At 64.0% G+C, this 17,046-nt stretch overlaps 2 protein-coding genes across 2 annotated transcripts in view; both read left to right on the top strand.

The window, feature by feature from the left end:
• RASAL3 (RAS protein activator like 3) overlaps nt 1-15,018 on the top strand; it is a gene marked incomplete at its 5' end in the record, with an annotated part of 38,853 nt that extends 23,835 nt beyond the window's left edge. Inside the window, 7 exons of the mRNA XM_084223835.1 lie at nt 4,731-4,935; nt 5,021-5,121; nt 7,006-7,351; nt 9,309-9,428; nt 11,796-11,965; nt 12,858-12,933; nt 14,887-15,018. Coding sequence (XP_084079961.1) covers nt 4,731-4,935; nt 5,021-5,121; nt 7,006-7,351; nt 9,309-9,428; nt 11,796-11,965; nt 12,858-12,933; nt 14,887-15,003 — 1,135 coding nt within the window. The 3' untranslated portion in view covers nt 15,004-15,018. The remainder of the gene's footprint in view (nt 1-4,730; nt 4,936-5,020; nt 5,122-7,005; nt 7,352-9,308; nt 9,429-11,795; nt 11,966-12,857; nt 12,934-14,886) is intronic.
• Nucleotides 15,019-15,586: 568 nt separating this feature from the next.
• The window catches only part of LOC311164395 (glucosidase 2 subunit beta-like), a gene marked incomplete at its 5' end in the record, with an annotated part of 7,440 nt that continues 5,980 nt past the window's right edge, over nt 15,587-17,046 (top strand). The window contains one exon of the mRNA XM_084223834.1: nt 15,587-15,597. Within this exon, the coding sequence (XP_084079960.1) occupies nt 15,587-15,597 (11 nt within the window). The remainder of the gene's footprint in view (nt 15,598-17,046) is intronic.

Below are 17,046 nucleotides of genomic sequence, written 5' to 3'. Positions count from 1 at the left end.
GGGCTGGGTTGGGTTGGGTTGGGATGAGATGGGTTGGATGAGTTGAGTTGAGTTGGGTTGTTCCCAAGTTTGGGTTGTCCCCAAGTTTGGGTTGTTCCCAAGTTTGGGTTGTCCCCAGGTTTGGGTTGGCCTCAATTTTGGGTTGGCCTCAATTTTGGGTTGTCCCCCCTTGACCATTACAATGACCCTTTGACCATGATGACGACCCCTTGACCATGGTGGTGACCCCTTAACCACGATGATGACCCCTTGACCATGGTGGTGACCCCTTGACCACGATGATGACCCCTTGACCACGACGGTGACCCCTTGACCATGGTGATGACTCCTTGACCATGATGATGACCCCTTGACCATGATGACGACCCCTTGACCATGGTGATGACCCCTTGACCATGGTGGTGACCCCCTCACCACGACGGCAACCCCTTGACCACGATGATGACCCCTTGACCACAGTGGTGACCCCTTGACCATGACGACGACCCCTTGACCATGGTGGTGACCCCTTGACCACGACGACGCCTCCTTGACCATGGTGGTGACCCCTTGACCATGGTGATGACCCCAGACCATGGTGGTGACCCCTTGACCATGGTGATGACCCCAGACCATGGTGGTGACCCCTTGACCATGGTGATGACCCCAGACCATGGTGGTGACTCCAACCATGATGGTGGGCCATGTAACCATGGTGGTGACCCCTTGACCATGGTGGTGACCCCTTGACCACAACGACGACCCCTTGACCACGGTGGTGACCCCTTGACCACAATGACAGCTCCTTGACCATGATGATGACCCCTTGACCATGGTGGTGACCCCTTGACCATGACAACGCCCCCCTGACCCCGACGGTGACCCCTTGACCCCGACGGTGACCCCGTGACCACACCGCCCCCAGGTTCGGCGACAAGGAGCCCTATATGACCTTCATGAACGACTTCCTGCAGCAGAACTGCGCCACCATGGCCGAGTTCCTGCGGGCCGTGGCCGCCCCCGAGGCCGGCACGACCCACATGGCCATGACCATGACCCCAGACCATGGTGGTGACCCCTTGACCATGACCATGACCCCAGACCACGGTGGTGACCCCTTGACCATGGTGATGACCCCTTGACCACGGTGGTGACACTTTGACCATGGTGATGACCCCTTGACCATGATAGTGACCCCTTGACCATGACCATGATTCCTTGACCATGGTGGTGACCTCTTGACCATGGTGGTGACTCCTTGACCAAGATGATGACCCCTTGACCACGGTGGTGACCCCTTGACCATGACAATGACCCCAGACCATGGTGGTGACCCCTTGACCATGGTGGTGACCCCTTGACCATGGAGGTGACTCCTTGACCACGACAATGACCCCTTGACCACGATGATGACCCCTTGACCACGATGATGACCCCTTGACCATGGTGGTGACCCCTTGACCATGGTGGTGACCCCTTGACCATGGTGGTGACCCCTTGACCATGACAATGACCCCAGACCATGGAGCTGACTCCAACCATGATGGTGGGCCATGTGACAATGGTGTTGACCCCTTGACCATGATGACGCCCCCTTGACCATGGTGGTGACCCCTTGACCACGATGATGACCCCTTGACCACGATAGTGACCCCTTGACCATGATGATGACCCATTGACCATGACAATGACCCCAAACCATGGAGGTGACCCCAACCATGATGGTGGACCATGTGACCACGGTGGTGACCCCTTGACCATGCCGCTGCCCCCTTGACCATGGTGATGACCCCTTGACCCCGATGGTGACCCCTTGACCCCGATGGTGACCCCGTGACCACACCGCCCCCAGGTTCGGCGACAAGGAGCCCTACATGACCTTCATGAACGACTTCCTGCAGCAGAACTGGGCCACCATGGCCGAGTTCCTGCGGGCCGTGGCCGCCCCCGAGGCCGGCGTGGCCCACATGGCCATGACCCCAGACCATGGTGGTGACCCCTTGACCATGGTAGTGACCCCTTGACCATGACCATGGCTTTGATCTCTGACCACGGTGGTGACCCCTTGACTATGGTGGTGAACCCTTGACCACGGTGGTGACCCCTTGACCACAATGATGACTCCTTGACCATGGTGGTGACCCCTTGACCATGGTGATGACCCCCTTGACCATGGTGGTGACCCCTTGACCACAGTGGTGACCCCTTGACCATGATGATGACCCCTTGACCATGGTGATGACCCCTTGACCATGGTGGTGACCCCTTGACCATGGAGGTGACTCCTTGACCACGACAATGACCCCTTGACCACGATGATGACCCCTTGACCATGGTGGTGACCCCTTGACCATGGAGGTGACTCCTTGACCACAATGGTGTCCCCTTGACCATGGTGGTGACCCCTTGACCACGGTTGTGACCCCTTGACCATGATGATGACCCGTTGACCATGATGATGACCCCCGACCATGGAGGTGACCCCAACCATGATGGTGGGCCATGTGACCATGGTGGTGACCACGATGATGACCCCTTGACCCCGACGGTGACCCCTTGACCACACCGCCCCCAGGTTCGGCGACAAGGAGCCCTACATGACCTTCATGAACGACTTCCTGCAGCAGAACTGGGCCACCATGGCCGAGTTCCTGCGGGCCGTGGCCGCCCCCGAGGCCATCACGGCCCACATGGCCATGACCATGACCCCAAACCATGGTGGTGACCCCTTGACCATGGTGATGACCCCTTGACCACGGTGGTGACACTTTGACCATGGTGATGACCCCTTGACCATGATAGTGACCCCTTGACCATGACCATGATTCCTTGACCATGGTGGTGACCTCTTGACCATGGTGGTGACTCCTTGACCAAGATGATGACCCCTTGACCACGGTGGTGACCCCTTGACCATGACAATGACCCCAGACCATGGTGGTGACCCCTTGACCATGGTGGTGACCCCTTGACCATGGAGGTGACTCCTTGACCACGACAATGACCCCTTGACCACGATGATGACCCCTTGACCCCGATGACGCCCCCTTGACCACGGTGGTGACCCCTTGACCATGGTGGTGACCCCTTGACCATGGTGGTGACTCCTTGACCATGGTGGTGACCCCTTGACCATGGTGGTGACCCATTGACCACGATGATGACCCCTTGACTCCGATGACGCCCCCTTGACCATGACAATGACCCCAGACCATGGAGGTGACTCCAACCATGATGGTGGGCCATGTGACCATGGTGGTGACCCCTTAACCACGATGATGACCCCTTGACCATGGTGGTGACCCCTTGACCACGATGATGACCCCTTGACCATGGTGGTGACCCCTTGACCATGACCATGACCCCAGACCATGGTGGTGACCCCTTGACCATGGTGGTGACCCCTTGACCATGGTGGTGACCCATTGACCACGATGATGACCCCTTGACCCCGATGACGCCCCGTTGACCATGGCAATGACCCCAAACCATGGAGGTGACCCCAACCATGATGGTGGACCATGTGACCACGGTGGTGACCCCTTGACCACGCCGCCGCCCCCTTGACCACGATGATGACCCCTTGACCCCGACGGTGACCCCTTGACCCTGACGGTGACCCCTTGACCGCACCGCCCCCAGGTTCGGCGACAAGGAGCCCTACATGACCTTCATGAACGACTTCCTGCAGCAGAACTGGGCCACCATGGCCGAGTTCCTGCGGGCCGTGGCCGCCCCCGAGGCCATCATGGCCCACACGGCCATGACCATGACCCATGACCATGGTGGTGACCCCTTGACCATGACCATGACCCCAGACCATGATGATGACCCCTTGACCACGATGACGCCCCCTTGACCATGGTGGTGACCCCTTGACCATGGTGGTGACCCCTTGACCATGGTGGTGACCCCTTGACCACGATGATGACCCCTTGACCATGGTGGTGACCCCTTGACCACGATGATGACCCCTTGACCATGGTGGTGACCCCTTGACCATGACAATGCCCCCTTGCCCATGATGGTGACCCCTTGACCATGGTGGTGACCCCTTGACCATGGTGGTGACCCCTTGACCATGATGACAACTCCTTGACCATGATGACGACCCGTTGACCATGGTGGTGACCCGTTGACCATGGTGGTGACCCCTTGACCACGATGACGACTCCTTGACCATGGTGGTGACCCCTTGACCACGACGGTGACCCCTTGACCATGGTGATGACCCCTTGACCATGATGACGACCCCTTGACCATGGTGATGACCCCTTGACCATGGTGGTGACCCCCTCACCACGACGGCAACCCCTTGACCACGATGATGACCCCTTGACCACAGTGGTGACCCCTTGACCATGACAACGACCCCTTGACCATGGTGGTGACCCCTTGACCACGACGACGCCTCCTTGACCATGGTGGTGACCCCTTGACCATGGTGATGACCCCAGACCATGGTGGTGACCCCTTGACCATGGTGATGACCCCAGACCATGGTGGTGACTCCAACCATGATGGTGGGCCATGTAACCATGGTGGTGACCCCTTGACCATGGTGGTGACCCCTTGACCACAACGACGACCCCTTGACTACGGTGGTGACCCCTTGACCACAATGACAGCTCCTTGACCATGATGATGACCCCTTGACCATGGTGCTGACCCCTTGACCATGACAACGCCCCCCTGACCCCGATGGTGACCCCTTGACCCCGACGGTGACCCCGTGACCACACCGCCCCCAGGTTCGGCGACAAGGAGCCCTACATGACCTTCATGAACGACTTCCTGCAGCAGAACTGGGCCACCATGGCCGAGTTCCTGCGGGCCGTGGCCGCCCCCGAGGCCGGCGTGACCCACGCTGCCGCCTACGACGGCTTCGTCGACCTGGCCCTGGAGCTGGCCACGCTCCACCTGCTGCTCTGTGACATCTTCTCCGGCCTCGACCAGGTGCCACCACCCCTCTGCCCCCGCGGCCGGGCCGGTGTCACCTCCTTGTCACCGCCCCCGTCATGTCCCCCGCGCTGTCCCCCAGGCCACGCAGGAGGAGCTGGAGCCGCTGCCCACCATCCTCAGGGCCATCCGGGAGGGGACGCCCGTCCCCGTGTCTGTCCAACTCAGCTCTGCCGCCAGGAGGTGCTGGGGACGTCTGGGGACACCTGGGGACACCTGGGGACACCTGGGGACAGTGGGGGGTCCCCCTGTCCACCCGTCCCCTTATCCCCTTATCCCTTTGTCCCCCTGTCTGTCCCCCCTGTCCCCATTGTCCCTTGTCCCCTTGTCGCTTTGTCCCCATGTCCCCTCTGTCCCCTCTGTCCCCTTTGTCCCCTTGTCCCCACTCACATCCCATTGTCCCCATGTCCCCATTGTCTCCATTGTCCCCATTGTCCCCTTTGTCCCTATGTCCCCATTGTCCCCATTGTCCCCATTGTCCCCATTGTCCCCATGTCCCCTCTGTCCCCACAGCCCCCCGCAGCCCCCCAAGCCTGGGTTTGTCCCCATTGTCCCCATTGTCCCCATTGTCCCCATGTCCCCATTGTCCCCATTGCCCCCTCTCTCCCCATGTCCCCTCTGTCCCCACAGCCCCCCAGAGCCCCCCAATCCGGGCTTTGTCCCCATGTCCCCTCTGTCCCCATGTCCCCATGTCCCCACTCACATCCCATAAACTCCATTGTCCCCATTGTCCCCATGTCCCCATTATCCCCATTGTCCCCATTGTCCCCATTGTCCCCATGTCCCCATTATCCCCATTGTCCCCATGTCCCCATTGTCCCCTCTGTCCCCTCTGTCCCCACAGCCCCCCGCAGCCCCCCAAGCCGGGCTTTGTCCCCATGTCCCCCCAGTCCCCTCTGTCCCCTTTGTCCCCATGTCCCCATTGTCCCCATTGTCCCCATTGTCCCCATTGTCCCCATTGTCCCCATTGTCCCCATTATCCCCATTATCCCCATTGTCCCCATTGTCCCCATTATCCCCATTATCCCCATTGTCCCCATTGTCCCCATGTCCCCATTGTCCCTATGTCCCCATTGTCCCCATTGTCCCCATTGTCCCCATTGTCTCCATGTCCCCATTGTCCCCATTATCCCCATTATCCCCATTGTCCCCATTGTCCCCATGTCCCCATTATCCCCATTGTCCCCATGTCCCCATTATCCCCATTATCCCCATTATCCCCATTGTCCCCATGTCCCCATTATCCCCATTATCCCCATTATCCCCATTGTCCCCATGTCCCCTCTGTCCCCATTATCCCCATTGTCCCCATTATCCCCATTGTCCCCATGTCCCCATTGTCCCCACTGTCCCCTCTGTCCCCATGTCCCCATTATCCCCATTGTCCCCATTGTCCCCATTATCCCCATTATCCCCATTGTCCCCATTGTCCCCATTATCCCCATTATCCCCATTATCCCCATTATCCCCATTATCCCCATTGTCCCCATTGTCCCCATTGTCCCCTCTGTCCCCACAGCCCCCCGCAGCCCCCCAAGCCGGGCTTTGTCCCCATGTCCCCTCTGTCCCCTTTGTCCCCATGTCCCCTTTGTCCCCATGTCCCCATTATCCCCATTATCCCCATTATCCCCATTATCCCCATTGTCCCCATTGTCCCCATTGTCCCCATTGTCCCCATGTCCCCATTATCCCCATTATCCCCATTATCCCCATGTCCCCATTATCCCCATTATCCCCATGTCCCCATTGTCCCCATTATCCCCATTGTCCCCATTATCCCCATTGTCCCCATTGTCCCCATGTCCCCATTATCCCCATTATCCCCATTATCCCCATTGTCCCCATTGTCCCCATGTCCCCATTATCCCCATTATCCCCATTATCCCCATGTCCCCATTATCCCCATTATCCCCATGTCCCCATTGTCCCCATTATCCCCATTGTCCCCATTATCCCCATTGTCCCCATTGTCCCCATGTCCCCATTATCCCCATTATCCCCATTGTCCCCATTGTCCCCATTATCCCCATTGTCCCCATTGTCCCCATGTCCCCTCTGTCCCCACAGCCCCCCGGAACCCCCCAAGCCGGGCTTTGTCCCCCCTCGGGACCTGCCCAAGCACAGCCCCCTCATCAAGAGCCAATCCCTGACCAGCGTCCGCCGCCTCCGCGGCCACGACAACGAGGTGACAACGACGGCGACAGACCCGGAGCCATCCCCGGGGCCATCCCCGGAGCCACCCCCGGGGACACCGGCCCCGGGACCGGCCCGGCGCCGCCGCCACGTCCAGCGCACGCAGAGCGTCCCCGCGCAGGGCAAGGCGGCGCGGCCCGAGCGCGACGGCGACGGGCGGGCGACAGAGGTGACACCGCCCGAGGGTGGCAGCGGGTCACCTGTGCCCGGGGATGGCCCGGTGAGTGCCGGTGTGGCAGCGGGGTGAGGGAGAGGGGGTGGTGGCACTCTGGGGGGTGGTGGCACTAACGGGGGGGTGGTGGCATTAACCGGGGTGTGGTGGCATTAACGGGAGGTTGGTGGCATTGATGGCAGTGTGGTGGCACTAACCGGGGTGTGGTGGCACTAATGGCGGTGTGGTGGCATTGATGGCAGTGTGGTGGCACTAACGGGGGTGTGGTGGCACTAACGGGAGGGTGGTGGCATTGATGGCGGTGTGGTGGCACTAACGGTGGTGTGGTGGCACTAACCGGCGTGTGGTGGCATTAATGGCAGTGTGGTGGCACTCTGGGGGGGTGGTGGCACTAACCGGGGTGTGGTGGCATTAGTGGCAGTGTGGTGGCATTCTGGGTGTGGTGGCACTAACCGGGGGCTGTGGTGGCATTAATGGCAATGTGGTGGCATTGATGGCGGTGTGGTGGCACTCTGGGGGGTGGTGGCATTGATGGCGGTGTGGTGGCTCTCTGGGGGGTGGTGGCATTGATGGCAGTGTGGTGGCACTAACGGGGGGTGGTGGCACTAACCGGGGCGTGGTGGCATTTACCGGGGTGTGGTGGCATTAATCGGGGTTGTGGTGGCACTAACGGGGGGGTGGTGGCACTAACAGGGGCGTGGTGGCATTAATGGCAGTGTGGTGGCACTAACCGGGGTGTGGTGGCATTAACGGGGGCGTGGTGGCATTAACGGGAGTGTGGTGGCACTAACGGGGGTGTGGTGGCACTAACGGGGGTGTGGTGGCACTAATGGCGGTGTGGTGGCACTAACGGGGGTGTGGTGGCACTAACCGGGGTGTGGTGGCACTAATGGCGGTGTGGTGGCACTAACGGGGGTGTGGTGGCACTAACCGGGGCGTGGTGGCACTAACGGGGGTGTGGTGACATTAACCGGGGTGTGGTGGCACTAACGGGGGTGTGGTGGCACTCTGGGGGGTGGTGGCATTTACCGGGGTGTGGTGGCACTAACCGGGGTGTGGTGGCATTAACGGAGGTGTGGTGGCACTAACCGGGGTGTGGTGGCATTAACGGAGGTGTGGTGGCACTAACCGGGGTGTGGTGGCACTCTGGGGTGGGGTGGCACTAACCGGGGGGTGGTGGCATTCTGGACGTGGTGGCATTAACCGGAGGCATTAATGGCGGTGTGGTGGCGTTAATGGCGGTGTGGTGGCACTAACGGGGGTGTGGTGGCACTAACGGGGGTGTGGTGGCACTAATGGCAGTGTGGTGGCATTAACGGGGGGGGTGGTGGCACTAACGGGGGGGTGGTGGCATTGATGGCAGTATGGTGGCACTAACCGGGGTGTGGTGGCACTCTGGGGGGTGGTGGCATTAACGGGGGTGTGGTGGCATTAACGGGGGGGTGGTGGCATTGATGGCAGTGTGGTGGCACTAACCGAGGTGTGGTGGCACTAACCGGGGTGTGGTGGCACTAACCGGGGTGTGGTGGCACTAACGGGGGTGTGGTGGCGTTAACGGGGGGGGTGGCATTAGTGGCAGTGTGGTGGCATTAATGGCTGTGTGGTGGCATTAACCGGGGTGTAGTGGCACTAACCGGGGTGTGGTGGCACTAACGGGGGGGTGGTGGCATTAACGGGTGTCCCGGTGGCACTAACCGGTGCCCCAGTGACAACAATGGTGCCACGATGCCATTGAGGGGACATTACCGGGTGTCGCGGTGCCATTAACGGCTGTCGCGGTTTACCGGGACATTACCGGGTGTCCCGGTGCCATTACCGGGACATTACCGGGTGTCCCGGTGCCATTACCGGGACATTACCGGGTGTCCTGGTGCCATTACCGGGACATTACCGGGTGTCCCGGTGCCATTACCGGGACATTACCGGGTGTCGCGGTGCCATTACCGGGACATTAACGGGTGTCGCGGTGCCATTACCGGGACACTAACGGCTGTCGCTGTCGCAGTCCCGGGGGAAGCTGCGCTCGTCGGCGTCGCTGCCCCGTAAATCCTCGGTGCCGTGGCAGCGCCTGGCCGAGGACGCGGCGGGCCCGGGCGAGCTCTACACGCTGCGGCCGCTCGAGAAGGTAACCCCGGGACCGGGGGGACAGTCCCCGGTGTCCCCCGGTGTCCCCTGGTGTCTCCTGGTGTCCCCCGGTGTCCCCTGGTGTCCCCCGGTGTCCCCCAGTGTCTCCTGGTGTCTCCCGGTGTCCCCCGGTGTCCCCTGGTGTCTCCCGGTGTCCCCAAGCTCCGGCGCCACTCCCGATGTCCCCAAGTCCCGGTACCCCCCGGTGTCACTCCCGGTGTCCCCGTCCCGGTGTCCCCAATCCCCGGTGCCACTCCCGGTGTCCCCAAGCCTCGGTGTCCCCAAGCCCTGGTGCCCCCATCCCGGTGTCTCCAATCCCCGGTGCCACTCCCGGTGTCCCTGTCCCGGTGTCCCCAAGCCCCGGTGTCCCTGTCCCGGTGACCGGTGCCGGTGTCCCCAGCACGGGCGGCTGCTGGAGGCGCTGCGGGAGGAGCTGTTGGAGCTGCGGGAGCGCGCGGAGCGGGCGGTGTCCCCAAGCCCCGGTGTCCCCAAGCCCCGGTGCTGCTCTCGCTGTCCCTGTGCCGGTGTCACTCCCGGTGACCGTGTCCCGGTGCCGCTCCCGGTGACCGTGTCCCGGTGTCCCCAGCACGGGCGGCTGCTGGAGGGGCGCTGCGGGAGGAGCTGGCGGAGCTGCGGGAGCGCGCGGAGCGGGCGGTGTCCCAAAGCCCCGGTGCCGCTCTCGCTGTCCCTGTCCCGGTGACCCTGTCCCGGTGTCCCTCCCGGTGACCCTGTCCCGGTGTCCCTGTCCCGGTGACCGTGTCCCGGTGTCCCCAGCACGGGCGGCTGCTGGAGGCGCTGCGGGAGGAGCTGGCGGAGCTGCGGGAGCGCTCGGAGCGGGCGGTGTCCCCAAGCCCCGGTGTCCCCAAGCCTCGGTGTCCCTGTCCCGATGTCCCCAATCCCCGGTACCCCCCGGTGCCGGTGTTCCCAGCACGGGCGGCTGCTGGAGGCGCTGCGGGAGCGCTCGGAGCGGGCGGTGTCCCCAAGACCCGGTGTCCCCCGGTGCCACTCCCGGTGTCCCTATGCCGGTGTCCCCAAGCCCCGGTGACCCCATCCCGGTGTCCCCAAGCCCCGGTGCCCCCATCCCGGTGTCCCCAATCCCCGGTACCCCCCGGTGCCACTCCCGGTGACCGGTGCCGGTGTCCCCAGCACGGGCGGCTGCTGGAGGCGCTGCGGGAGGAGCTGGCGGAGCTGCGGGAGCGCTCGGAGCGGGCGATGTCCCCAAGCCCCGGTGTCCCCAAGCCCCGGTGTCCCTGTGACGGTGACCCCATTCCGGTGTCCCTGTCCCGGTGACCGGTGCCGGTGTCCTCAGCACGGGCGGCTGCTGGAGGCGCTGCGGGATCGCTCGGAGCGGGCGGTGTCCCCAAGCCCCGGTGTCCCCAAGCCCCGGTGCTGCTCTCGCTGTCCCTGTGCCGGTGTCACTCCCGGTGACCCGGTGCCGGTGTCCCCAAGCCCCGGTGACCGGTGCCGGTGTCCCCAGCACGGGCGGCTGCTGGAGGCGCTGCGGGAGGAGCTGTTGGAGCTGCGGGAGCGCTCGGAGCGGGCGGTGTCCCCAAGCCCCGGTGTCCCCAAGCCCCGGTGTCCCTGTGACGGTGACCCCATTCCGGTGTCCCTTCCGGTGACCTTGTCCCGGTGTCCCCAGCACGGGCGGCTGCTGGAGGCGCTGCGGGAGGAGCTGGCGGAGCTGCGGGAGCGCTCGGAGCGGGCGGTGTCCCCAAGCCCCGGTGCCGCTCTCGCTGTCCCTGTCCCGGTGACCCTGTCCCGGTGTCCCTCCCGGTGACCGGTGCCGGTGTCCCTCCCGGTGACCGGTGCCGGTGTCCCCAGCACGGGCGGCTGCTGGCGGCGCTGCGGGAGCGCTCGGAGCGGGCGGTGTCCCCAAGCCCCGGTGTCCCCAATCCCCGGTACCCCCCGGTGCCACTCCTGGTGTCCCTGTCCCGATGTCCCCAAGCCCCGGTGACCGTGTCCCGGTGTCCCTGTCCCGGTGACCCTGTCCCGGTGTCCCTGTCCCGGTGACCGGTGCCGGTGTCCCCAGCACGGGCGGCTGCTGGAGGCGCTGCGGGAGGAGCTGTTGGAGCTGCGGGAGCGCGCGGAGCGGGCGGTGTCCCCAAGCCCCGGTGTCCCCCGGTACGCCCCGGTGCCACTCCCGGTGACCCGGTGTCCCTCCCGGTGACCGTGTCCCGGTGTCCCCAGCACGGGCGGCTGCTGGAGGCGCTGCGGGATCGCTCGGAGCGGGCGGTGTCCCCAAGCCCCGGTGTCCCCAAGCCCCGGTGCTGCTCTCGCTGTCCCTGTCCCGGTGACCCTGTCCCGGTGTCCCTCCCGGTGACCCTGTCCCGGTGTCCCTGTCCCGGTGACCGTGTCCCGGTGTCCCCAGCACGGGCGGCTGCTGGAGGCGCTGCGGGAGGAGCTGTTGGAGCTGCGGGAGCGCGCGGAGCGGGCGGAGGCGCGGGCGGCGCGGGCCGAGCAGCGGCACCGGGAGCGCCTGGAGCGGCTGCGGGGGCAGCTGGAGGAGGGCAACGCCCGAGCCGCCAACCTGGCGGCCAGGTGGGGCTGGGACCCCCAAACTGGGGAGGGGACCCCCAAACTGGGGAGGGGGACCCCCAAATTGGGGAGGGGGACCCCGAATTGGGGAGGGGACCCCGAAAATGGGGTGGGGGGGGCTGAGATTGGGGTGGGGGACCCCGAAATTGGGGTGGGGGAGCCCGAAATTGGGGTGGGGGGACCCAAAATTGGGGTGGGGGGCTCCGAAATTGGAGTGGGGGGGCCCGAAATTGGGGGGGGGGTCCGAAATTGGGGTGGGGGGTCCCGAAATTGGGGTGGGACACCCCGAAATTGGGGTGGGGGGCTTCGAAATTGGGGTGGGGGACCCCGAAAATGGGGTGGGGGAGCCCGAAAATGAGGTGGGGGGCCCGAAAATGGGGGAAAGAGCCCCAAAAATGGGGTGGGGGGCTCCAAAAATGGGGCTGGGGACCCCCAAACTGGGGAGGGGACCCCGAAATTGGGGGGGGGGGCCGAAATTGGGGTGGGGGGCTTCGAAATTGGGGAGGGGGGGGCCCGAAATTGGGGGAAAGCGCCATAAAAATGGGGTGGGGGGCTCCGAAATTGGGGTGGGGGCCTTCGAAAATGGGGTGGGGGGCCGGGGGTGTCCCTAAACAGGAGAACTCCAAAATGTGGCCCCAGTTTGCCCCAGTTTGGCCCAGTTTGGGGGCCCAGTTTGCCCCAGTTTGGGGTCCCAGTCCGTCCCAGTCGGTCCCAGCTGGGGGTCCCAGTCTGTCCCAGTTGGGGGTCCCAGTCCATCCCAGTCCATCCCAGTCCATCCCAGTCAGTCCCAGTCTGTCCCAGTTTGGGGTCGCAGTCCGTCCCAGTCGGTCCCAGTCGGTCCCAGTCCATCCCAGTCCCTCCCAGTCCATCCCAGTCCATCCCAGTCTCTCCCCAGGCTGACGGCGGCCGAGGGCGGGCGCAGGAAGGACCTGGAGAGGCTGAAAAGCTGCGAGGAGAGAGGGAGGGAACTGGTGAGACTGGGAGGGACTGGGAGGGACTGGGATGGACTGGGAGGGACTGGGAGGGAACTGGTGAGACTGGGAGGGACTGGGATGGACTGGGAGGGAACTGGTGAGACTGGGAGGGACTGGGATGGACTGGGAGGGACTGGTGAGACTGGGAGGGACTGGGAGGGACTGGGATGGACTGGGAGGGACTGGTGAGACTGGGAGGGACTGGGATGGACTGGGATGGACTGGGATGGACTGGGATGGACTGGGAGGGACTGGTGAGACTGGGAGGGACTGGGATGGACTGGGAGGGGACTGGTGAGACTGGGAGGGACTGGGAGGGACTGGGAGGGGACTGGGATGGACTGGGAGGGACTGGGAGGGAACTGGTGAGACTGGGAGGGACTGGGATGGACTGGGAGGGAACTGGTGAGACTGGGAGGGACTGGGATGGACTGGGAGGGACTGGTGAGACTGGGAGGGACTGGGAGGGACTGGGATGGACTGGGAGGGACTGGTGAGACTGGGAGGGACTGGGATGGACTGGGATGGACTGGGATGGACTGGGATGGACTGGGAGGGACTGGTGAGACTGGGAGGGACTGGGATGGACTGGGAGGGGACTGGTGAGACTGGGAGGGACTGGGAGGGACTGGGAGGGGACTGGGAGGGACTGGGAGGGACTGGGAGGGAACTGGTGAGACTGGGAGGGACTGGGAGGGACTGGGATGGACTGGGAGGGACTGGGAGGGAACTGGAGGGACTGGGTGGGACTGGGAGGGGACTGGGAGGGGACTGGAGGGACTGGGAGGGACTGGGAGGGAACTGGGAGGGGACTGGTGAGACTGGGATGGACTGGGAGGGACTGGGAGGGAACTGGGGAGACTGGGAGGGACTGGGAGGGGACTGGGAGGGAACTGGGAGGGACTGGGAGGGAACTGGTGAGACTGGGAGGGACTGGGAGGGACTGGGAGGGGAACTGGTGAGACTGGGAGGGACTGGGAGGGACTGGGAGGGGAACTGGTGAGACTGGGAGGGACTGGGAGGGACTGGGAGGGACTGGGAGGGAACTGGTGAGACTGGGAGGGACTGGGATGGACTGGGAGGGGACTGGGAGGGACTGGGAGGGAACTGGTGAGACTGGGAGGGACTGGGAGGGACTGGGAGGGACTGGGAGGGAACTGGGGACACTGGGGGGACAGAGGGGACACTGGGGACACTGGGATGGGGGACAGGGGACACTGGGGACACTGGGGAACTGGTGAGACTGGGAGGGGACACTGGGGACACTGGGGGGACAGAGGGACACTGGGGGGACACTGGGAACACTGGGGACACTGGTGAGACTGGGATGGGGGGACAGGGGACACTGGGGACACTGGGATGGGGGACTGGGGACACTGGGGACACTGGTGAGACTGGGGACACTGGGGGGACAGTGGGGACACTGGGGACACTGGGATGGGGGACTGGGGACACTGGGGACACTGGTGAGACTGGGATGGGGACAGTGGACACTGGGGGGACACTGGGGACACTGGGGGGACACTGGGGACACTGGTGAGATTGGGATGGGGGACTGGGGACACTGGGGGGACACTGGGGACACTGGGGACAGCTGGGAACTGGTGAGACTGGGAGGAGACACTGGGGACACTGGGGGGGGACACTGGGGACCCTGGGGACACTGGGGGGACACTGGTGAGACTGGGATGGGGGGGACAGGGGACACTGGTGAGACTGGGGACACTGGGGGGACACTGGGGACACTGGGGGGACACTGGGGACACTGGGACAGAGGGACAGGAAGGACAGAGGCGACACTGGGGGGACACTGGGGGTGACGTAGGTGCCACCTGGGTGCCACCACCGCGGTGTCCCCTGGGTGTGTCACTGGTGTCCCCTGGGTGTGTCACTGGTGTCACTGGTGTCCCCTGGGTGTGTCACTGGTGTCACTGGTGTCCCCTCCCGCAGGAGCGGCGCCTGTCGGGGCTGGAGCAGGAGCTGCGCCGGGGCCACCCCCGCCATGTCCCCAAGGTGTCCCCAAGGGGCTGCCCCGAGGACGACGGCGCCGATGCCACCAGCGTGTGACACTCCATGTCCCCAGGGTGTCCCCAGGATGATGGCAATGCCACCAGCGTGTGACACCCCCTGTCCCCAAACTGTCCCCAAGGTGTCCCCAGGATGGCACTGATGCCACCAGCATGTGACACCCCGTGTCCCCAAGGTGTCCCCAAGGTGTCCCCATGATGATGGCACTGATGTCACCAGCGTGTGACACCCCCTGTCCCCAAGCTGTCCCCAGGATGGCACCAGTGCCACCAGTGTGTGACACCCCGTGTCCCCAGGATGGCACCAGTGCCACCAGCCTGTGACACCCCAAAGTGTCCCCAAGCTGTCCCCAGGATGGCACCAGTGCCACCAGCGTGTGACACCCAATGTCCCCAGGATGGCACCAGTGCCACCAGCGTGTGACACTCCCTGTCCCCAGGGTGGCACTGGTGCCACCAGTGTGTGACACCCTGTGTCCCCAAGCTGTCCCCAAGATGATGGCGATGCCACCAGCGTGTGACAACCTGTGTCCCCAAGCTGTCCCCAGGATGGCACCAGTGCCACCAGTGTCTGACACCCCCTGTCCCCAGGGTGTCCCCAAGCTGTCCCCAGGATGGCGGCGATGCCACCAGCGTGTGACACCCCCTGTCCCCAAACTGTCCCCAAGGTGTCCCCAGGATGGCACTGATGCCACCAGTGTGTGACACCCCCTGTCCCCAAGCTGTCCCCAAGCTGTCCCCAAGCTGGCACCGGTGCCACCAGCGTGTGACACCCAATGTCCCCAAGGTGTCCCCAGGATGGCACCAGTGCCACCAGCGTGTGACACCCCGTGTCCCCAGGATGGCACTGATGCCACCAGCGTGTGACACCCCGTGTCCCCAAGCTGTCCCCAGGATGGCACTGATGCCACCAGGGTGTGACACCCAATGTCCCCAGGATGGCACCAGTGCCACCAGCGTGTGACACCCCGTGTCCCCAAGCTGTCCCCAGGATGGCACTGATGCCACCAGGGTGTGACACCCAATGTCCCCAGGATGGCACCAGTGCCACCAGCGTGTGACACCCGCTGTCCCCAAGGTGTCCCCAAGGTGTCCCCAGGATGGCACCAATGCCACCAGCGTGTGACACCCCGTGTCCCCAAGCTGTCCCCAAGATGATGGCGATGCCACCAGCGTGTGACACTCCATGTCCCCAGGATGGCACCGATGCCACCAGCGTGTGACACCCCCTGTCCCCAAACTGTCCCCAAGCTGTCCCCAAGGTGTCCCCAAGCTGTCCCCAAGGTGTCCCCAGGATGGCACCGATGCCACCAGCGTGTGACACCCCATGTCCCCAAGCTGTCCCCAAGCTGTCCCCAGGACGATGGCACCAGTGCCACCAGCGTGTGACGCTCCATGTCCCCAAGCTGTCCCCAAGCTGTCCCCAGGATGGCGGCAATGCCACCAGCGTGTGACACCTGCTGTCCCCAAGCTGTCCCCAGGATGGCACCGATGCCACCAGCCTGTGACACCCCCTGTCCCCAAGCTGTCCCCAAGGTGTCCCCAAGCTGTCCCCGAGCTGTCCCCGAGGTGTCCCCGAGTGTCACCTCCCCCGGTGTCGCGGGAATAAACGATGGCTTTGTCACCAGTCCTGTCCCCAACTCCTTGGGGACACTTGGGGACATCCCTGTGTGACCCCACTCGGTGTCCCTGAGGTGTCCCCTTGATGTCCCCAGTGTCCCCAATGTCCCCTCAGTGTCCCCATGGTGTCCCCAATGTCCCCCAATGTCCCCTCAGTGTCCCCACGGTGTCGCCTCAGTGCCACCCCAGTGTCCCCATGGTGTCCCCAGTGTCCCCAATGTCCCCCCAGTGTCCCCATGGTGTCCCCAGTGTCCCCCAGTGTCCCCTTTATGTCCTCATGGTGTCCCCAGTGTCCCCTCAGTGCCACCCCAGTGTCCCCAAGGTCCCCTCAGTGTCCGCATGGTGTCCCCAGTGTCCCCTCAGTGCCACCCCAGTGTCCCCAGGGTGTCCCCTTGATGCCACCACGGTGTCCCCTCAGTGCCACCCCAGTGTCCCCAAGGTCCCCTCAGTGTCCCCATGGTGT

Source organism: Fringilla coelebs (assembly GCF_963513975.1).
Source record: "Fringilla coelebs genome assembly, chromosome: 32".
In the NCBI taxonomy this organism is placed as follows: Eukaryota; Metazoa; Chordata; class Aves; order Passeriformes; family Fringillidae; genus Fringilla; species Fringilla coelebs.
Note: the sequence above shows the minus strand (reverse complement) of the source record. Positions and strands in the feature narration are given on the sequence as shown.